Source organism: Culex pipiens, chromosome 3, assembly GCF_016801865.2.
Source record: "Culex pipiens pallens isolate TS chromosome 3, TS_CPP_V2, whole genome shotgun sequence".
In the NCBI taxonomy this organism is placed as follows: domain Eukaryota; kingdom Metazoa; phylum Arthropoda; class Insecta; order Diptera; family Culicidae; genus Culex; species Culex pipiens.
The window spans coordinates 66,319,672-66,343,832 of record NC_068939.1 but is presented as its reverse complement, the minus strand read 5'-3'; the positions used below and the strand labels follow the sequence as shown (position 1 = coordinate 66,343,832).

At 38.3% G+C, this 24,161-nt stretch overlaps 1 protein-coding gene across 2 annotated transcripts in view; it reads right to left on the bottom strand.

Moving 5' to 3' along the window:
• The window catches only part of LOC120424483 (UDP-glucose 6-dehydrogenase), a 41,694-nt gene that overhangs the window by 9,039 nt on the left and 8,494 nt on the right, over positions 1 to 24,161 (bottom strand). Inside the window, exon 2 of one of the 2 annotated variants that reach the window (XM_039588625.2) lies at positions 10,610 to 11,234. The exons of the other annotated variant lie outside the window; for it this stretch is intronic. Coding sequence (XP_039444559.1) covers positions 10,610 to 10,768 — 159 coding nt within the window. The 5' untranslated portion in view covers positions 10,769 to 11,234. The remainder of the gene's footprint in view (positions 1 to 10,609; positions 11,235 to 24,161) is intronic. 2 annotated transcript variants of the gene reach the window in all.

The following is a 24,161-nucleotide window of genomic DNA, read 5'->3' as shown; positions in this document are numbered from 1 at the left end:
TAGTGTTGGTATTCTCGCGCTCTCGCGAGAAAAAATCCTCTCTCTCGAGTTCTCGACGCGAGTCTTGAGCTGCCGAGAGAAACTCACCGATTGCCCGTGCTCTCTTCCACTCTCGAACGGGCTTTCTCGCGAGTCAGAATTAGCCGTTCGCAAGAAGTTGAACGTGTTAGAAACGAACAAAAAACAACACAGCGATTGAAGTAACACCTCTATATCATCGTCTGGTTCGCATTCATAAGCATGATAAACAAATTGCTAGCTTGGGACGAACGGCTAGCACGAGGCGCTCGCGGCGAGAGCGAGAACGCGAACGAAAATGCGAGCGCGAGCGAGAAGAGAAAAATACTACAAGTTCTCTCCCTCGCTCGCGAGCGAGAAATGCTTTCCATCTTCTCGCTCGAATTCCAACACTGATTTCAGCACTGGCTGAACCGATTTGGACCGTTCTGGCCTCATTCGATTCGTCTTGGGATCCCATAAGTCCCTATTGGAAATTATGAAGTTTATTGGAAATTATGAAGTTAAGTAAAGTAGGGGAACAGCATCTAATTCCAGCGTGTCTCTAATGTTGCCATATCAGCACTTTGACATTCAATTACAGCTCATTAACAGCGTTTTTAACTGAAATCGAGTGATAAATAGCTCAATAAGAAGTGAGCAAGCAAGTTTCTATCAATAGTTTTGCATAATTAGTTGTTTAAATAGTGAATATCAGCAAATTGGATGGAGTTAGGAATGGGTGCTTAACCTACCAAACATACGAGAATTTCCCCTACTTAAAAAAAATCAAATTATTCACCTTGGCGTTCTCGATTACGAGTAGAGCGTCCAATTTCCTGGGGTTACAAATTTCCCGGGAAACGGGAAATTTTCAGCCAATTTCCCGGGAAATCCCGGGAATTCCCGGGAAAGTTTTAATTTATTCATCTCAATTGATCATGGTAAACCAAAACGTAAAAAAATCTCAATGTTAATTTTCAGCTAAGGAGTTAATATTGTTTTGATGAAATAACATCAATCTGTTAAAAGCTTACCTAATTATAATAATTTAATACTCATTAAGCAAAATCGATTCCAAGTTGCTTCAAAAATTAATATTATCAAAAATAATTCTGATATCATAATTTCTGTTGATCTGATTAATTATATATTAACCAATCAATACATTTAATTGAACAAAATCATGATGAGTTTGTTCATTTATTATTTCTTAGAGCAATTTCAAAAAATAGTTCCAAAAATTTAAGAAAATGTATACTTCCGCTTGAACTACGGGAATTCCCGGGAAATTTGCAAATTTCCCGGGAAACGGAAAATATTTTTTTTCGGGAAATCCCGGGAATTTTTTTCCCGGGACGAGAAATTGGACGCTCTAATTACGAGATTCCTTCTCGAAACTAGGTATCCGAAGACTTGATTGTTGAGGCAATTGCAAACCTCTTTTTACACCTTTGTTTCCATCCACCCCGGAATTCGAACTGACGACCTCTGGATTGTGAGTCCAACTGCCTACCAGCAACTCCTCCGAGACAGGCCCCAGGGAGACGACTCCAACACCTGAACTGAGCTAACGGCACAACCTTTAGGTTAGACCGGGGCCAACATTTTCTTCCCCGTCCAACGGAAGGCGTGATCAGACAAATCTCGTCTCGAAAAATGCCACCGGGACCGTCTGGGATCGAACCCAGGCCGACTGAGTGAGAGGCAATCACGCTTACCCCTACACCGCGGGTCCCGGAAGTAAGTACTTCAAAAGTTATGCAAAAAAAAAACAATTTTGATTGTAAAAGGGTGGTTTTTGTAAGAATGCTATACAAGGTATTTAAAAGACCTTTCCAACGCGTCCAAAACATTGAAGATCTTCCCTATCAAAAGAATATATATGCGAGGAAGGCACTAACCACCTTAGGTGGATTAAATCACGTTTTTAGTTCGGAGCCTGCCTAGAGGCGGGGTTGGGTTGTAGAGGGTTAATCCCCTAATTGCACTTAGGATCTATTGCAAACTAACCCGGGATTTATCACAGAAACATTGAAGCTTTATCAAAACAAATGTGTTCGCTCTTCGACCTTCTCCGAAAACCCAAATATTGTGTAGAGTATTTTTGGTCCAACTCGCCCTGGATTGATAAAGTGATTTCGCCTCTCTTATCGCTTTCCATACTGGCATTCATGAATGAGCTGTTGCAGTCCCACTTCCACTGGGTGATAGTATAAAGCACAATTCATTCACGAGACTCCGTCCGTCCGTCCGTAACCACCCCCACATCCCCTCGGCCATCGCATAATATCCATTTCAACCGGCCAAGGTTAGTGGCGGCCAATTGTGGCAGAGTCGTCGTCTATGACGAAGGTACGAGATGCGGTTGATTTGGTGTGGTAGTTGCATCATTTCACCGTCACTTAATTGAGCAAACAATCGAGCCAAAATCTGGCGGTCATGATTAGCACTTGATGCCCCAAAGGTGGACATTTATGCTGCAAGATCGTCCCAATCGGGCCAAGTTCGTCCAAGACGTCGACGGCGGCGCTCAAATGATTGATTGTTTGCAATTTGCTACGCTCAACGGTTGGCTTAATGCCGTCGTTGTTGTTTTGCCGCCACTTCGTTCGAATAGCATCATAGAGTCGTCACCCTGCAGGGTGGATAGAACATCCCGTTCAGATGAGCATGTTTTGGGGCTTTGTGGCACGTGCTTCGTCGAGCCAAACTGGAAACGCGAGTGCCGCTTGATGACACACTTTTCGGTTGCAGATTATACACGAAGGGTTGGTTGGTTGGTTATTTCGGCAGCTCAGCGCGATTCCGTTCGGTGCTTATTTGAAGCAGTTTGTGAAGAGATGTTGTACTAAAAAAATGTGTTGATATGAGCAGGGCAGACATGCAATTATGCAACTCTGAACTAAAGGGCAGCAAAGCTATTGCACGGGTTTTCCTAAACAGTAAACATTAAGGTAATTTAGACCAAGCGTATAAAATTGACTTAAAACTGTTTCGAAAAGCAATGTTCTACCAAGTTAAAGAATAATGAGATTTAATAAGCAACGACATAAGAAAAAAAAGCGAAGGAAATTTTCCTTGAACTAGTTACACTAAAAACCTTAAGGCAATTTTTGTAAAACATTAATCGACACTAAGGTACCGTAAACCGGGGTGACTTTGATAGGATTTCAATTTATTTTTGGAATATTTCCCAACTGGAAAGGATTTTCTCAAGATTATTATTTTTAAAACATGTACTGGGGTAGGCCACACAAAGTTCATGCACTATTTCTGGAAAAAGTAATTTTTCTATAATGCTCAGAAAAATAGTTACGTTAAAAATTCTCATTTTAAATTCCGGGGTGACTTTGATAGTCATAGTTTTTCTTGTTAAAATCAGATTATAGGTGTTAAAACTTCATTTTTACGTTAAATGAACCATCACTAAGGCTGATGATATAGTTTTCAAGGAAAAAATATCAGTGTTTATATTAAGTTAACTAAGTTTGAAGGCTTTTTAACAAAATACATATAAATTTTAGGTAAAGTTGTTAAAAAGTCGGAATTTTGCCTGAAATTCGTTAAATCTAGTATTGTTCATAAAATTATCGATTTATATTACATTTTAAACTGAATTCGAAGCACGAATCGCAAGTTTTCACATTTTATATGAAATTTGTTCAACTAAAACTGCCTATAAGTTTGGAGATTTTTTTGAATTATGTTTCAAAAACACATATTATTTAATATTTACAAAATTAGTTTACCTTCTCCTAGTGGAAAATTGTCCAAAGAATCCGAAAATGTATTTCGTTTTGTGATTCAAAATCATGTTCATTGAAAAAATCATGACACTTTGAGAAGTTTGAAATAATGCCTTTCATCAACATTTTCTTAATAATAGTTAACTAACTTTTTAAACCTTTCAAAATGTTATGAAAAGTTCTTCTTGAGGTACTTTGAGTACTTCTCTACCATGGTCAGTATGGTTCCAAACCATTCCGTACGTATTTAATTTGTACTCTTCATTTTGCGGAAAAATCTCAAACCTATCAAAGTCACCCCGGCTATCAAAGTCACCCCGTTTTACGGTATCAATCGAAGCGAAATTTTGTATACTTTTTCACCTTAGGCTGGTACAATTTTTTTTCATGTTTTTGGAAAATACGTTAAACTTAAGAAAACAAAATGTATTTGAAAAAGCTGTAACTTTTTGAAGTATTTGTATTTTGCGATATTTTCCGTAAAATCAGATACAAGTATTTTTGAAACATTCTGCCGTGACGTTACAACGGTTTGACTTTTCTTTTTTTCAGTTTTTTTGCTGTAACTTGGAAATTTCAAAGAAAACACCTCAATAGTTTTACAAATTCTGAAAGCACGTTAAATTTGCCATAAGAATCAGCATTGGGCTAAGGATTTAACGTTTCGGTTACTGTTCTACGATTGAATATGTAGCGTGACTTTACAACGGTGGAGAATTTTGTTCCTTCAATACTTGTTAGAAAAGGCTGTGGTCCTGCTTTGTTTATCAACATAAATTACACTTTTCATGTTATTAACGTAAAATTTACTGCTAAATCAAATGCCGGAATCGAATTTTGAAAAAAAAAGTTAAGCTTAAGATCAGCTTTGGAAAAATGGTTCCTGACCACCGGAGATATTTCGGGTTTCCGGAGGTGGTTTTGAGGTGTTTTTTTGCTGATTGAGGTGCCTGAAAACACGATATTTCGGTTTATTGCAGTTTATACTTCACTTGCGTCAAAAGTAAACGTTTTAAATCTTTGAATGTTTGTAAAAGTTGCCTTTACAAGCCTTAAACTATACAGAATCCAATCACAACATCTATTTCGCCATTAAATCAAGTTTTAATTTTTTCCCACTGGTATATACTTTCCCGGAGAATGTGTCTTTTAGACGTAAGACGTCCGTGTTATTAGGCTAGATTGTATGGTCCAAAAACTATTTCGACTTAAAAGACTAACAAATAACCTTCATTTGCGGTTAAAACGACAAAATGTTATGATTTTTTTGAAATACATTTTTTCGAAAATATATATATTTTTAGAACTAAGGTGGTTCGCAAAGTTAGCTGTGAATTTAGCGGGTATTAAAAAAAAAACGATAAAAGTCATCCAGAGTTATCAATGTAACTTTGTTTTACGGTATTCAAAACATTTCTAACTCAGCAGAGTTCAACTCTTGAGTTTTTTTTTAAAAGGACCAATAAACTATTGCCTTTCATATGTTTAAACTGCCCATGATCGCATAAATGTCCCATATGCATTTTCATCACTTTTGAGTTATTGATGCAGTTTGGTTCAAAATCGTGTGATCTTTCAAAAGAGCCTATAACATCCAGTACTTTGCCCTAGAAATCAGGAGGAAATCCAGTTTTTCCGTGAAAACTTAACATGTAGCCTTATGTGTGGGACAAAATTCAAATGCGTTTTTCTCAGCTTGCTGTTTTTGCATATGGGACATTTATGCGAACATGGGCAGTATAAGACCTAATAAAAAAAACTCTTCTAATAGGAAAAAAAAAGCCACACAGCAATCAAATAATAAAAAAAACGGATGGGTTCGTCGCCTGAGCTGGCCCAGAAATCCTTGACCTTGGCCGACGAGCCGATGTTTGCTATATGACGAAGCTCGGTCCGTAGCTTCCGTTGTTTTGTTTTTTTTTTTCTGTTGCAGTCCGCACGGGACGACATCGCAGGGTTGTTGCACCTGTCCGCACCTGTTCCTGGCCACCCGCCAGCTTAGTAGGATGCTTAGCTCATCGCGTACACAGTAAGTAAATTCGATGGAAAACAGTTTTTTCACGGTTTTTGTTGTAAAAAATAGGGCGGAACTATTTTAAATTTCAGTATAAAAAAAATATTATACTTTCTGTTCATTTTTGCTGTGTAAGTTAGTTTGTATTGTCTGCCGTCTTATCCGTGACTGACAACAATCGACTACATATGGCGCCTAAGTACATCGCGCACAAGTAATAGTAAATTATGTCATACTCATCGCGGCGTTCGAACTTGGGACCTTGGTACATCGAAGCTGCTTTGTTTGGGACGTGATTCAGGGTTCGTACCGGTTTCGGCCGAAAGATGTTACGTGAGGAAGATTAGCCGTTTACTTCTGGATAGTGGTGGTATTTCGTTTAGTAACGTTACATTTCAGGTTCTCGGGCACATTGCTTCTTCACATTCGGGGCTATTAGACACATTGATTTGCGTATTTTTCTGATTGAAAATCATCCTCTAACGAATCTCCACTCGTGCGTTGCTGACGTCAAGGTGTGGACCGCCCCTAAGTCACTCCTTCTCAAGTACGAGTACTCGTCGTTTCGTTTACACGCTGGCCATTCAGAATATTGAGGATAACGTGAGATTTTAAAAATTCAAGCACGATGACGCTTAATTCAGTAGGAATTTAAATTCCGGCAAGTCAACAAGGAACTCTTAAACCGGCATTCGAGAGCAATAAACCGTTCGTAAAAAAGTAACACTTGTTGTCAAAAAAATGTTGTTTCACGAATTTTCTTAAGCCACTTTGATACAGTATTTCAGGGAAATCATGTTTTACCCACTTAGATATTGTTCACATGAGTCTGGTTAGGATTTAGGGAATGACCTAGAAACAGACCTCGAAGATCGTGGAACATAAATCGGTAGCGCTACAGATGGAGAAGAAGAATAAAAAAAACTCACGATTCGATAATCGAATTAACTGTAAATTTGGCTGCAGAGGTTTCAATCTGAGTGAGCCAGCTCGAAACAAAACGAAGACGACGCGGACAAATCGACTGACCGTTCCAGTTTTCGCGCATTTTTTCGTCGTTGTCGTGCTTGGAATGCCTATGATGAGTGCTGCAAAGCTGGCGAAAGCGCTGACCAAGATTGTGATTGTGCCAGCAGGTGATTAATCTTGAGGGGATTTTTTGAGTTCGCAACATGCGTGAATCATTCTTGTAGACATGCAAATTTACGTCGTATTATCACAATGTGTGAGTGTTCAATTATTGTGATAATTGATTCAACACAAAATTGAATCTTTGAATGTTATTTATTCTTTCTTCATTAATTATTTTACAAAGGCGCAGTAATTTCGTCGTGATCGTGCAATTGAGTCGCATGTAGATTTTGCATTTTGTGCAGTTTTTAATGTCTCGCCTTTTGACCTTCACAGATCCTTAAAATTCGATTTCAATCTTGAGATATTAAAAAAAAAACGTATAAACCCCGTGCAATATTGTTAAGCTCCATAAGAAACTATGTGGTTGCGATATGATCGTGCTATCTTATCACAACCTGCAAGTGCGACAACTGGCCAAAAGAAATTTAGTTTGATGACGTTTTGTAACAAGTAAATGCCCGAATACTGTATATATTTTTGAGTGTAACTCGGGACTTCGGCAACCAAATTCAACCAAACTTCGGAACAATGCACGGTGAGCCAAACAAAACGTTTTTGTTATTGTTTACATTTTTTTCGTTCATAATTGAGGCAAAATTTCGTAGTTTCTTCTACAATATCGAAAATATTAAAAGTTTGAATGTTTGAATTTCAAACATAAAAATGTTCCAAAATGAAGAGTACAATTAAAATACTTACGGAATGGTTTAGAATCATACTGACCGTGGTAGAGAAGTGTTCAAAGTACCTCAAGAAGAACTTTTCATACAATTTTGAAAAGTTTAAAAAGTTAGTAAACTATAGTTAAGAAAATGTTGATGAAAGTCATCATTTTAAACTTCTCGAAGTGTCATTATTTTCTCAATAAACATGATTTTGAATCGGAAAACGGAATGCATTTTCGGATTCTGTAGCGGACTGTATTTAGATGTGGCCGAACCTGTTCCGGCGTCCGAACCGGGAGGCCACACCGCAGGGAGTCTTTCCGGTGGATTCGCGAGTAGAAATAAAACACGCGTGTTCTCTCTTGAACACTCCTTCCGACTGACGTTTATTGATGCTCTTCTTCTTCTCCCACTGCAACGGCAAAACAGCACGCAACGGCGCCAAAGACGCTCACGTAGATAGACCGGCCGCGCACCGAGGGGTCGACCGCTGTTTAACCGCAAACAGATTCCTTGGACAATATTCCACTAGGAGAAGGTTATATAAGTTTGTAAATAATAAATAATATGTGTTTTTGATACACAATTAAAAAAAAATCTCCAAATTTATAAGCAATTTCAGTTCAACAAATTTCATGTAAAATATGAAAACTTGTGATTCGTGCTTCAAATTCAGTATAAAATGCAATATAAATCGATAGTTTTATAAACAAAACTAGTTTTAACAAATTTCAGGCAAAATTCCGACTTTTTAACAATATTAACCTAACTAAATAAAAACATTGATTTTTTTTCTTAAAAACTATATCAGCTATTTTATTGACGGTATATTTAACGTACAAATAAAGTTTGAACATCTTAAATATGATTTTAACAAGAAAAACTATGACTGTCAAAGTCACCCCGGAATTCAAACTAAGAATTTTTAACCTAACTTTTTTTCTAAATACTATTGAAAAAACTTTTTTTTCCAAAATAGTGCATGGACTTTAAGTGGCCTACCCCAGTACATGTTTAAAAAATAATAATCTTAAATAAAATCCTTACCTGTTGGAACATATTCCAAAAACAATTGAAATCCTATCAAAGTCACCCCGTTTACGTTATTTACACCTCTAATCAAGGACAAGTCAAGTCAAAAAGTGTAGGTAAACAAAAACCGTAGAGTGAAGGAGCTATTAGACTATGGCGAACAAACAATCAAACTAGCACTTTTTCTACTTTTGACAGTTTGTCAAACAAAGCCAATTGTATGCAGGCCAAACTGCCAAACTGTCAAAAAGTTTGTTTGTTTGCGAGTTGGTTTGTTTGTTTGTCGTAGTGTAAAAGCTCTTTCAAGTGGGAATTTGTTTGCAAACTTGTCAAAACTTTTCCTGCACTCTCTCTCTGAGAAATATCAATATAACTTGTAAAATCTTCCGACGTTCCAGATATTAATCGTGTTATCGTTTGTCACAGCTTCCATCACTTTTTATTTTGCATTTTTTTAAATGAAATTTGCACATAAAAAAGGAACGCTTATCCAGAGCAAAAACCGCTGGTCCAGTAAAAAATCCGCTGGACAAACGAATTATCTGCCGAAACCAGCAGAAAAGTTTTCTGAGGGTGACGAGCGGAAATTCCCGGAAAATCAACAATTTTTGAACCTCTCGATAAACGGGAAATTTTGTCGAGAATCCCGGAAAAATTGATTTCTATAAATATTGAAGCAAAATAATAGAAAATCAAATAGAAACATTAGATTAGATAATTGCTTTACGTTGAATAAAAAAATGCCATAATTAAAACCATTTTTAATTTGCTAATTCAGAATGTGTTAAAAAAAATAATAACTATAATAACAGATAGATTCATTAAAAGTTGAAAAAAACACTAATTGCGAATGAAGAATCGTTAAAAAAAATAATACACTACAGTTTTGAGTTCCAGAAAACGCTAGAAATTATTATGTATTTGCTGTTTCAGAAAGCTTTTTCAAATGTAGAAAAAGTATTTACCTCAAAATAAAAAATCTCGGGAAGTTAATTTAGATTAATGTTTCATTGAATAACCAGCCAGCCCTACTGCGTTGTGTTTACCAAAGAGAGGATTCTGAGAATTGATCACATTTCACAGAATGTACAGTGGAGGAAGGATACGTGGACATACCGTACCAAACGCTGCAATGACTTCATTGAAATCATTCAAATAAAAAAAATACATTTGTTTCAAATTATTGGCACCACATAAAAGCTAAAACTCCCGGGAAATATCAAAGTTCAACTCTATTCCCGGGAAATTGGAAAAAAAACTCGACAATCGTAACCCTCTTTTCTGGTTTATTCCTAAATCCTGATCCTGAAAAAAAATAGCGAAAATTTCGGTCAAATTTGACCGGCTTTCAACCAGCCAAAAAATGAGCGATTCCAGGCATTTTTTTCTGTTTTTGTGAACTTTATCGCGTCTTGGTGATGGATCCCATTTTCGTGCATGTTCTAGATGCAGAATTAAAGTTCTCAGAAGAAATGTTCTTCATGTTACTGTTGTAGCTCAGAAGTCTTCTTAGGTAGTCGCTAAGCCGAACCACATTTAGTTTTTCTACCAAAAAAAACAGCACGAAAACAACAGCTTCCAGAAGAAATCCATAAACAAACTAAACTAAACTCTTCTTGCCCAGAACTACTCTGGACGAACGAAGGCACGGAGCGCAAGATAAGAACCGCCACATGTGGTGGATAATAATAGTGATTTTCGAGCGGCGGGTCAATCTCCGACGTCTTCTGCCTGTTCCACGAAACTGACGATGATGCTCATCAGAAGTCGGAGAGAATGAGCGCGCAAAATTAAAAACTAGCAGCAGCAGATGCAGACGTGGTCACATTTGGGAACCAGAAACAATTCCTCGCGATGTACGTGGCTGCTTATCAGAGTTTCTGGATGCTATTTAAGGGGCACTAATTCCAATCAAAGTTCGAGTGATTCACCGCTAATGGCCCCTCGAGTACCCTCTACCTACTTGTGTCATTGCAAATATTGTAAATGCTGTCAGCAACAGGCGCGGATTGTCTCACCTCGTAGATGGGCAGCTTGTCGGAGTTCCACTGGGCGATGCGCTCGACGCTGCGGTCGACGACGGTGATCTTGATGTCGGGACACTTGAGCGCCATCACGCTGCACGTGGGACCCCCCACGTAACCGGCCCCGATGCAGCAAATCTTGGAGATAACCATTGCGCGTTCAACAAACTACACAGATTCTACACACAGTTCTTCTCGTTTTTCGCGCGCGCGCTCGCACCACCAACAAGTTAACGACTCTTGTGATAAAGAGAGAGAAAGATCCAGCTTCTTGTTCCCGAGGGGAAGCTCCTGCTCCTGTTTCGGATTCCTTCACTTGTCGTAGTCGTCGTCTTCTTGGGGTCGAAGCACCTCTCCGGAGTTCACTGCGTTCACAGAGTTATCTCACTTTGGGTCGACTCTGTTTCAAAATAAACCGGAACTCGCACTACCCGGACCGGATGTAGTTGGTTGAAGCTCCTGCACAAGTGCAGTGTGTGTTCACGGAAATTCCAAAAATTCAAGAAGCACCCAGGTCGTGGCTGCTGCTGCTCTGACTGCTGACTGGCTGGAGGTCGACACGTCCACCAAACTCGAGTGCACACTTACGACTGATCGTGGCGGTGGCGCGATTCACTCTCTGGAAGAAGATATTACACGCCGACCGAAACCGAGCAGCATCGCGTGGTCGTGAAGATGAGAAACAACATAGAGGAAGAAGTAGAGAAAAAAATCAGAATGAAAATACACATCGATATGTATGAGAAAAGGCTTAAATTTAAAAATGTTTTGTTTAAGTGGTTATGGTTATGGTGCCACCGTCATCGTTTTGCGCAGGAGGCAGCGGTTGGCTCCAATGGGATGGTGAAGGGTTATGATTGTTTTTAAAGGGGTCTTACCTTCCCAGTCGACGCGTGCTTGGAAATCTTCGCGTTTTTAGTGCTTAGAAGATCGAAGATCGCAGTGTTGTAGGTTAACATCTGCATTTTTTTTTTTTTTTTTTTTTTTTGCGGAGCGAGGTGGGACAGCTAGGATCAAGTCAGTCCAAGTCCGGTTGTGTCAAGGAAAGGTAATGAATGTGTTAGCCTGTGAAGTGCCACTTACACCCCATGGGAAGCGGGGAAAGAGGACATGATTGGGTAGGTTATAATGAGATTGTGTATGTGAGAGTGTGTATTGTTGTAAATATTCTAATTTGATATTTCGTTCTCTATCGCCGCTCCCCACAGTGTCATAAAAACGCCGTCTGCAAGAGCCCCCCAAAACTAGTTTTGAAGGTTCTAACTGTTAAAAGTAAAACTGTTAAAACTCCCAAAACCAGGATCAAGTAGCACGTGCAAACGGAGTACATTTTCCATACGCTAACGGACTTTTACTGATTGACAACTTGACTGTTCCAACAAAGCAATAAACGCAAAATTAATATTAAGGGAAAATGCCAGCAAAACTTTTTTTTTTAAATGGAAATTACTGTATATATTATAACCTGTAAAAGTTATAATAATTATAGTTATGAAAAATAATAAGAGTCGACTCTCTGGTTGTCATGTTGTCGATAGCTAAGGGCCCGCATAGTCATGAACTATATAACTACTTTATGACAAATAGTTACTCAACTATTTATCAAATGGTCTCTACTATTCATTAAATTGTAACCCAACTATATATGTACGATATATCAAACCATTAATTCCATTCCCAAAATAGTTTTGGTCGATTTTACTATATGAGAAATTAGTTGTTAGGCAGAAAACTATATGAGGTTTTCATACATATGTAAATATTTTTATAAACTTGGATTTTACGTCAAATAGTCATTGCCCAAAAAATTGACTATTCCCTATATAGTTTCTGAAAAACTACTTTACCGACACTACTTTGCCGACACTTTAAAAAAGACCGCAAAAATGAACCCTACAATTGTTGTGATAACTACTTCGGATATAATCAAATTTGATTTTTAAGTTCTATCGATAGTTGGTGAATGTTTACCGCCATTATATGTGATGTTATTTACGTTGCTGCCGAACTGCTGCCGCCTTATCCAATTGATCTATATCTGTTGGTGGTTTTTCAGTGGTTTTGGTGACATGTTGTGTTAGAAGGGAGCAAGCTCGGGGGCAAGTATTTTTCGATAAGTCCAAGTAGTCCAAACAATTGACTCATTTTATAGTGAACAGTAATAGTCTACCATGTAGTACACATATTTTTGGTGTATGGTAAGAACAGCATGCCTACTTTTTCTGGAATAGTGAAAGTCAATTTCATGAGCCCTCGTAACATTTTTCTTCTTTTGGGGAGTTTTCTGATAATCTGAGGAGAAGTGGGGGTGTTGAAGGTTCTCTATCATCCAGAGGAATCGACTGTGATCAATTTACTTGATAAAAGTTGAAATTTTTGTACCAATCGTTTAACATATAGTTGGATTATATAACAAACTGTAATTGTACTCCATACTGTTGAAATATTGTTTGAACTATTTGGACTTATAGAAATTTTTAATTCAAAATAGTATGGTGTATAGTAATTTTACTTCATGTAAGTTGACAAATTATTTGGATTATACAAACTTATCGAAAAAAATGTGGCCGCCATCAATTGTGTTCTACTATAGCATTTATAGTAGGTGTGGTACCGCCCTAACATTATACCACCTTGGGTTTGACAATCTAGTTCGTGCAACCTAATGACATATGAATCTTGGAGCTAAACATCAGAGTAGGGCAGTTGTTGTGTAGTGTGCGAGCAGATAAGACGTGCGGCCGGGAGTGACCGAGGAGTGCGAAGTGGTTCCTGGATAGACCCTCAATTGGGTTACCACAAATTGGCGACGAGGATGGGATCGCGCTGCTTCGGTAAGACCATTCTGATTTTGGTTGGCCTTGAAGAGTCGCACGATAGCGGAGCTCTACTGGAGTGGAACAAACCCGAGTTAGCCAAAAAGGCAACACAAGAAAGCAAGAGGTAGAAAATGAAGGAAAAAGTATCTTTTTCAAAGCTCTCTTTTGACAGAGTATTATTTTCAAGATGTGCTTGTGCTGTTTGTTTACCACAAATGTGTGCACGCTGACTGGGAAACCCTCAACTGTTGAGTAACGGGATTGTAGTTAAGATGCATTATTGGTGGTTGATAGAGTAGTGCATGTATAGAGCATTCTACGTGCGTATGTATTGCGTGTACGTACACGATAATAAAGTGAGGTTAAATTTTGTCAGCCAGCAAAACCAAATGGTGCGCTAGTGTGCGTACGCGAAACGTCATAAAGCTCTATTGCGTGTACGTACACGGAAAAGGTTGGTGTTAAGATTTACACCTACCAGCAAAACGCGCAAAGGGCTTGGTAGTGTTTGGGGGATCGGGTTTAGATAACTTAATATTTTGTTTATACGATTGAACTTCCACCAGCAATTTTTACTTGGCAGAAGAACAAAACAACAACAAATACTCGATCAGTGTTAGGTTTTACAGACTGACGTCATAAGTAAACACGCACACACTTTAAGACCGAGTCGAGGTAAAACCGACCTGACACTGCGCATTTAGTAAAGAGGTGTGGAGAATAGTTCGAGGTTGATCGGCTCAATTTATCGCGGGGGTCTAGTTTGAATCTCCGGAGACAAAACCTTGACCAGAGGAATTTCGATACACAAATAAATATGCCCACTGACAAATTGAGGCTCGTGTATCATCAATTTTGGATTACGATGTTCCTGTATGAGCTTTTGAGATATTAGGTTTTACGCCGACTCAATTTGGAGGTTCGAAAGGAGTTTACATGGACTTAGCACAGTTCGATGCGGTCATCGATTTTGTTCGGGGAAATTCGTCGACAATCGACAAGACCATGTAAACAGTGCACACGAGCTGTCAAATGACGTTACGGGGTAAAACCTAATAGATCACATTTAGAATAAAAAGGAGGCCTTTTTGACAGCGCAAGTGATGAGAGGGAACGAAAGAAAGGGTAAGCAGACCAAGAGTTAGGTGACATACCTAAGACTTCGAGTCAGATGGAAAGAAGGGAAGACGCAGAGTCGGATCCCAAGGCTTCGAGCCAGATGGAAAGAAACGGGAAGACCAAGAGTCCGACCCGAGGCTTCGAGCCAGTTGAAAAGACGGGAAGACCACGAGTCTGACCGGAGGCTTCGAGCCAGTTGAAAGAAACGGGAAGACCAAGAGTCCGACCCGAGGCTTCGAGCCAGTTGAAAGAAACGGGAAGACCAAGAGTCCGACCCGAGGCTTCGAGCCAGTTGAAAAGACGGGAAGACCACGAGTCTGACCGGAGGCTTCGAGCCAGTTGAAAGAAACGGGAAGACCAAGAGTCCGACCCGAGGCTTCGAGCCAGTTGAAAGAAACGGGAAGACCAAGAGTCCGACCCGAGGCTTCGAGCCAGTTGAAAAGACGGGAAGACCACGAGTCTGACCGGAGGCTTCGAGCCAGTTGAAAGAAACGGGAAGACCAAGAGTCCGACCCGAGGCTTCGAGCCAGTTGAAAGAAACGGGAAGACCAAGAGTCCGACCCGAGGCTTCGAGCCAGTTGAAAAGAAACGGGAAGACCACGAGTCTGACCCGTGGCTTCGAGCCAGTTGAAAGAAACGGGAAGACCACGAGTCTGACCCGAGGCTTCGAGCCAGATGGAAAAGACGGAAGACCATGAGTCAGAACACTAGGCTTCGAGCCAGAAAAGAAGATAAACAAAATTCGATCGCAACAGTTTTAAACAATTTTAAAGCAACAGTTATTTCTACAAATACGTCAAGGCACCAGAAGTACAACTTTTTGCCCAGTGGCTGTGAAATTTACCATGACTTCTAAAGTTCAACTCCTTGTTACAGGCTCACATTTCTCTTTTCAATTTTGCGATGGCAACCAAAAGAAAGTTGTTTTCAAGAATAAACTAAAAAAAACTATTGCGTAAATTATTTTGTTACTTGTAACTTTTGTTGATATACTCGCCTTAAGCACCTAAAAACTCTATTCCCAACTTTGAATTTATCAGCTTTTTAAAGGTTGTCTACATCTCAGATTAGGATGGTAACTTTACACAAGTAATGCTTAAACAACGAAACAAAAGAAAAACATGTACAAATCAAGAGCCTGAACAGACCATATCCAAGCAGGCTTCGAGCCAGATATGACAGAATCAGAAAGAAAGGACTGTAAAGAAAGAAGGTCCAAAGGCTACGAGCCAGAAAAAAAAGGTAAAAAAAAGCTATCAGGCAAGTCGGGCTCATTTATGTCTACAAGATGACTCATGGACAAAGCCAAATTAGCCAAAAGTGATTCGTTTCTGTTAGATGTCCAGATGGAGTCTCGATAAAATGTCTAATGTAGTCAACATTTTGACTGGGCACGACTCAGTAATGGCAGGATCAGGAGGTTTCGAGCCAGGACGGAAAAAGTCAGAAAGGCTACAAGCCACGAAAGACAAAACCGAAAGGCCTCAAGCCACAATAATATAGAGCACGGAAGTCAAACAGACGCTGAACCTAAAAATGAGAACCTAATATGAGAAAGAAGTAATGCCCTCGAGTTTGAATGGCAAATAAACAAGTGTAAAACAAAAAGAAAGAAAAAATAGAACGGATATAAGCCAGAAAGAAAAGGGTCAACAATAATTTGTTGCTAGTTAGATAGGTCCAGAGCCAGAGGCTAGATAGATCAAGATTGTTGAAAGCCGAAGAATAGGTGGAACCAGATCTTTAAGTAGATAAGCCTGATCTACAATGGCAAATCGCAGAATCTTACGTCCGTCACACTTGCCCCTGTTTATATTGTTACTTCGATGTCAGACAGGGATCGCAGCAAACGACTGACTCGACTGACATCTGGATCAACTTGATGGTTGTTTTCGCAAAAGTTTGCATAAATTTGATTGTAGATGAGGCTAAGAGCCAGAAATGTTTTCCATTAGTTGTGACTGGTTTGAATATTCATGCACCTGGAATTTATAGGGTTTTGATTGGTGTTGGAGCAAAAGTTGCATTATTTAAACAAGATATTTAACAATCATGAAAAAAAATCAACCTGAAATAAAAGAAAAGAAGAAGTTTAGATCTGCAAGTCATGAAAAAAACCAACCACTCATTCGAAGCAGATCTCACTATAGTACAAGTTCACAAGTAAAGAAAGAATCGGATTTGCAGCCTGTTGACAACGCCATATTTGTTAAACTAAAAAAAAAACAAAATAGAAAGGCATCGCTAATTTGCCTCAGGATCAGTTGTTTAGCGTTTAGATTCAGAATTCAATGGTCGTTTTTCTAAGCGAAGGCTGTTTTGTGTATATTAGGTGACGAATATATTTTGTAAAGACAACAATAACATAAAGCAGAGGTATATGTTAATTAGCATTTCGTTGTAGTTGATATACAAGCAAATCCGAAATAGAAAAAAAAAGAAGAATTTTATGTAAAAATATGCCTACTAAAACATCTATATTAAGAAAAGAGAACTAAGCGAAAATTTAAATTTAGATTTCAACAATTTAGTACCACTATGAGTAATTTTTATGAAGGTGAAGTACCAAAAAAAATAAAAAAAAAAGTCAAAAAAGAAAAGGTGTGGAAGACAGGAGCAGAAGCCGAATCAAGCTAAATGTTTTGCAGGTTGTCTATATTATAGTTTGATAGGAGTTCGGTTCAACCAAAAAGCTTATATATCCAGTAGCTAAAAGTATAGTATCATTTTGAATCAATAACGGCAAAGAAAGCTGTGTCTGAAAATCAACTAGTCCAATTAAATTTATAAGAAAGTTTAGTGATTCACAATCTGTAGACAAAACGAGATGTGGTACCGCCCTAACATTATACCACCTTGGGTTTGACAATCTAGTTCGTGCAACCTAATGACATATGAATCTTGGAGCTAAACATCAGAGTAGGGCAGTTGTTGTGTAGTGTGCGAGCAGATAAGACGTGCGGCCGGGAGTGACCGAGGAGTGCGAAGTGGTTCCTGGATAGACCCTCAATTGGGTTACCACAGTAGGTTTTTAGTTCTTACTGGTTCTGACTATAAAAATCTAAAATCTGTGGAATTTTGCTATATTGTTCTCAATAAAGTTGATAAATTGTTTGAACTATTTGGACTTGTACATTTTTTCGTTGAGTCACGTTGTCTAAACAATCCGAACTGTTTAGTGTAAGGTTATTGTACCCCAAATAGTTCAAAAATAGTTAGAATCATTAGATTTACTTCAATAAAAACGTCATCATTTGACGATCAGTTTCGTTATGGTTTTGTATAGTGCCGTAACTATATGATAATGGTTAAGTATGTGGTAACTACATCTCTTTTAGTAGTAATATAGTTTGGACTATTCCCCCGATGGTTTTTGATTATGCGGGGGACCATCGAGACAGATAAAATAAGAATCCAAAAACCGATTCGATTAGAAAATCTAAGCAAAGCATGATCGTCATTTTGAGATCATATCAACAAAAATAAAGTTAAAATAAAATCATAAGGACCGTCAAAATAGAGATAAGTTGGGAGAGAGAGAGAGAAATGGAGAAAAAAAGAAAGCATCGAAATATGAAATTTGAAGAACTAAATAAATCTTCTACAGAAGGAGGAATACATAGAGAGATTGACAACCAATGAGCCGACTATAAATAATAAAGACAACTAAAGTCACATACCTGATGATGGGTAATACCTTGGGTAATACCCATCTTACCGCTCACTGGAAAAAGGCACTTTTTGCGGGAACTGCAATTGCTTGATGGCCTACATGCCTTGGCGATCCCCAAGTTGAAGTTTCAATCGCTTACAGCCGCATCCGGAGCATCACGCAGACGCCGTAGTTTCTCATCGTCCTTTTAGTGTTCGTCTTCCTTCCTTCTGGTGTATGCTTCTTTCTTTGGTTGTTCTTGTTCTCCTTTCTGGTATGATCTGGAACTGGTTCGAAAAGAACAGAACAAAAAGGACAGCAGTATCTTCCGAAAAAAAAGACTAACATAAAAATGACAACAATAACATTTCGTCGCGCATCGTAGCTTATCGTGTGAGTACTCGCGCTAGTACTACAGAGTAAAAGCACTTTCCGTCATGTGGTAATCTGGTTCGCGTGAGAGCTTTTCTTCAAAGAGGTCGTTTTGTTCTTAAGAGAACATCTTTGTAAGCGTTGCCCATAGGATAGCTTACCGTTTTGAAGACTGCTAAGGATCCGGATCCCAAGCAGCATTTGTTGTTGCCAAGCCTTATTTGCAACTAATTCAAAACAATCCAATATTGCTCAGGCAACATGTACGCAACACTCCTGGTGACAAAAAAAGCGCACGACAACAACGCGATTGGCAACAATAGCCAGATAGTTGTGAACGTGTTGCAGCAACGTTTCATATGCGATGCTAATTTTTGTAGGAGGAATCGACAATGTAACAAACATGTTGCAAATATGTCACCATGGTGGTGACATTTTCGGACATCAAACGTGCAGCCGAAATGATTTCAAGCGCAACAAAAATCTAATTAATTTCTGAATTAATATGTTTCCGCTTTGGTTTCGCTACAAAACAAAAATGGATAAGTCTCGAAAAATAAACCTGTCGCATTTTTTGTCGACAACAAAGACAATTGTTTTTCTTAAATGTATAGAAGGTTTATTTCTATGGCAATTCCAAGTTTACCGAGTAGAATTGTATTCTACTCAGGATTTTTTCATGCGCTCTTAATCTTTTTAAAATTTGCTGTTTTTTCTGGAGCCATTTAAGTATCAAAATTAAAAAAAAGTTGGCTGAAATATCTGAAATTATCTGGGCTTCAATCATAGCTACGCAAAATGACAATTCTGTAGCAAAAAGTTATACAAAATGAGTTAAAATAGCTGAAAATTGATTGTTCAAATATTTTTTTTCCAATCAACCATCATGGCGCTTTGTAAGCACAGGGGTGTATTCAGGAATCTTGATTAAAATTAGGGGTATAAAAATTGTTGTTTCAATGCAAATTCAAGCATAACAATGTATATGGATGTCAAAGTTTAAACAAAGAATCTATCATGCTCACGTCAGTTGATGTTTACATTAGGAACGAGCAGGATAGACTGTTTGTTTACACTTTGGCAATGGATATATTAAACTTTTTTACTTGAAGAAGTTTTCATTGGGAATGAGAGAAAATTTAAATTAGCATCACAATTAATTTTGCTCCGGATATTTCAAGTCTACCATACATTTTCACATCTGTACTCACGCAAATAACCAAAGAAATATTTACAATAGATTGTTGTGAACGAGAGTTAAGACAAGTTTAATGGATAAATCTACAGTGATTATTGATTTAATCTTCTTGACATAAACGAGGTAACACAAAAACCATTATTTTTGATATTGTTGCCATGAATTTATATATGATAATATAAAATAAATTTTGCACAATTCCAACCAATTTAAGACCAATTAATTTATTTTGGAAAATATTTTAATTCCATATTTAAGAACAATAAAATTATATATTTCCTTTGATTTGTTTGTATCAATTCAAAACTAAATACAAACAACAAATTCTATTGTAAAATCTCATACAAAAGCTCATGCAAAAGGGTGGGTGCGCATTTTGAAAAGATCAATGGGCTCTCCTGCCAAATATCAGCGCATTTGATGGTAAACTGGCTGCGCGCATCAGGGTTTAAGTTTACAAGGGCTTTACTATGGGAAATTTCGTCTTTTTGTGCAAACGCTCCTACAGGTCTGAGAAAATCAAACGGCAACTTCTGGTATGGTCAAGCCTAATGGCCTATCTACAATCACTTTTCTTAGATAATTGAAACTTGACGTACGGATTGAAAAAAATCTAAATCTACGATAAGTTGACGTTTCCATATGCAATGTATTTATATCAGCCCAGCAAGTTTTCTAAGTTGATTGTAGATGACGGCCGTAAGTTAAGTGCTTTTCTAAGTAACTTATCTTTTTTACTTTACTTAACTATTCTAAGCTAAGTGATTGTAGATAGGCCATTAGAGGAATGGTTTGGAGAACACTTTTCACACAACCAATGCGCCATGGGTTTCCTATGTACATAGGACCTTTTGAAAAAGTAAGCGAGAATTCATTGTACCTAGAGCTAGCGCGATATGTTAGGCAGATACCAGCTACTGGATATCAAGGAAACGAGAGAAATCACAAATCCGCATAAATAATTTCAAGACTGTTCAGGTGTAAACCGAAAACGCGATCAAAAATTTAAGTGGACGAATAAGGCTCTTAACTGCATATTTATTTGTCGGTATACAGGACGCCGTACTGTTTAGTCATTTTCTGGCGTACATTTAGTTTTGAAGCCCAAAACCAGTTAGGCCGTTGCAAATATTTTTTGAAGTTTATGTCTCTCGACTCTGACCAAAGTCGAGGGAGGGGCAAAAAAAAAAATGTATAAACAATGAAATTAAGAGCCATGGTTTCAACATTTAAATGAGAAAAGTGTTTTAAAATGCATTAATACACCTGTCCAGTTGTTTTGCCATCATTTGTTTTCAAAATATCTAAGTATTGACGACATAAACTTTGAAAAATATTTGCACGACCTTATTGAATTGAAAAACAAATCTTTTTCAAATTTTATTTTCTTGAATTTTGTGCATCTACATCAAAGACCAATATTGTTACTTTTTACTCTTTGGTCTGACAGTCTTGGTCTGACAGATCGTTATTATGAATGGAGCATAAAACCTATTTTAAATAAAAAATAAATTGATTAAATGTGATAAGATTTCTGAATCATTTACCCTTAGTACGTCCCTGCTTATGTCTCTTTGTGCAAAATGTCAAACTTCACTCCTGTTGCAGCAACGTTTCAGATATGTAGCAACTTAGTTGAACATACAAATCGAACACCCCAAATTGTGTAACGTTGTGGTAACATAGTGGAAACATAAAATTTGCAAACATTTCATTTGTCTAGAGAACTGTCAAACGAAAAAATGTTCTCGTAATCAATCATAATTTTGGCGAGAATTATCTATATTAAACAAGAACTTGGAAAGAATTGTGTATGGTAGGTGTCGAATAAAATTTCTGGATGGTGGATGTTTCTTGGTGGGTGGTTCCCCTCCCCATTGTAAAAGGCAAGTGAGACAAGGAACCGGGGCGCGGGTACCATCAGCTTTAGGCTGATTTCGGCTCTCCTGCACCCACGGAGGATGTTGCGTTGGGTGGTGGATTACGTACTGGGGTCCCAGTCGGAACCGGGAAAAAGTCTTGCCAGGAAAACTGATGGACAAGGCTGCCCACCGGCGGGAAGCTCAGTGGCTACCGGTGAGCATTTTGAGAAGCCCAAGTTCCCGCTTCCCGTGTGTGTGCAGAGTGCTTACTTTGTGTCCAACTGCCGAGTTTTGAAGGTCACCCGGAAAATCACACGAATTAGTTTTTGATTGATCCGGAAAATTCTCCTCAGCATAATAAGCCGAAACATTTTATGAATAGTTGAAATGTTATTTATTATTTTATTTGCCGGTAGATAGTCAAAGTTGTGTTCATGCCATGGCAAACGAAATTTACAGTAAGCTTTATCAAGAAAACATTGCAGCAACTAATTCGCAACATTCGTCGCTCAACATGAAGAAAGTTTTTTTTTGTTTCAACATTGGTACAATAATGTCACCGAAACGTTGCATTAATTCGCAATTCGCAATTTTCAGTGTAAGAACGGGCCTTGACCGATCTTATGCACCAGGTTCCCGACGAACACGCACTGCCCTTACACCTACATCTCACCCTTGCTCTGAGTCAGTACGAGCAACACGCTAGAACACGCTTTGAGTGTTCGTGCCAGGCATGCACACCTTCTTTTCCGGTTACGCATTTTAACTCGGCCGGGGGTGGTACATTACGTAGGGTTTGATGTAAGTATAAGCGCCTAACCATTTAAAGTGTGCCTATCAACTTTCATTAAAGCAAAACTGTTATATTTTTAGTTTGAATTCAAAAACTAATTGTTATTTTACTGTGTATTGTTTTCTCCTGAAATCTTTCCTAGTGTTGAGTCGTGTTTATCTGTTGCTATTTCTTCTGTCGCGGTGTTTTGTTACAATGTTTTGAACCTAAGCATGTTATTAAAAAGTTTACCAAAAGTACAATAATGTTGTGTGCGACTTTGATCATTCAATATATTTTGAGTAAGGACTCAAACCTTACTTGTTTGAAGAAAAGGGCGTAGATTAAAACAATAGACAATAAAGGAAAGCAAACTACATAAAGTTCGATACTGAAATAATGAGTGTATGTTGAAGGAAAGAAGAGTAAAAGCTGTATGAAGTAGATTAAAAATATAGGCAATAATTTATGAAAAAAAGCTATCTGATAAAGGATAAATAATATCATATAAGCTTTGATAGCATTAATGACAACTTTAGGAGCCGATTGGGGATGTAAGGGAAAACACATAGCAGTTAAAACTGGCAAATAGAGTAGAGGAGACTTGACAGATAAGTGAAACAGGACTAAAGTAGTTGGAGATAAGAAGAAGAGATACTCCGAGTTGCGATGTTCTAGGTACATCCACAACAGTTCGTTCAACATGCTGTGGATCAAAACAATACCTTCTACAATCACAAATTACTTCCCTTTCCCACCTTGCCGCTTTATGATGTAGTCCATGCTCTGCAAAGAAAGGGATGTTAGTAAAATATAAACACTTTAAAATAATGATACAGTTACTTGCGGGAACCTGAGTGACATCAGGGTTTCTGATGTTGTTGCTGTTGTCTCCAGTGTGATAATATCACTCCAAAGTGGTTGTCGTGGTGCAATCGTTCTCCAACCGCAGGCCCAGACACGACATGAAAATGGAAACAAACAAAAACAAAACAAAAAGATGCATTAGTATAAGAAAATAAGAGAAACGAAAGATCATGCAATCAAAATAAAATGGTGGATAGTAAACAGAAGCAGAATTAGAAAATCAGTTATACATAATAAAGAAATAGAAGATAGATAGTAGCTGAAAGTGGAAAGAAGAGAAACCCCGTATTGCGATGTATCAGGTACATCCACAACAGTTAACTCAACATGCTGTGAATCAAAACAATACCGTCTACAATCTTCCCTTCCCATATTGCGCATCCCTTTCTTTTGGCCGTCTCTACTCTGACCCTCGCTGGTCAAAGGTTTACGAGTTCGTTTCCACAGGCCACCAGCAAGGTCACGTGTTGTCATCATGATGACGAAACCAAGCCAACGTGGAGGTAAGAAAATGGGTAACTTGCAAGGAACCAGAGCAGCTGTTTTGACCAAGGTCTAGGTCAGCTAACAGCACTACGGGTGTAGTTCCGCTCCTTCCAGGATGTTCCTCACCGGGTGTCAACCGAAAAGGTATCATTTCACCCTTGGCCTGCAATGTCACCGAAACGTTGCATTAACAAACAAAATCAAATTGTTGCACCAGCAAATAATGGTAACTATTTTATGAAGAGCTTTGTTTCGATGTTACATTTTCGCGAATTGCAACATTGTTGCTCCCTTGTTGTAACTTAATTGGACTTAGACGTTTTTAGCATGTTGCGCGATGCTGCTGTCACTACAGTTAACTCATCCCTTTATCCTCCATCCGCCACCCGGAGGCACGCG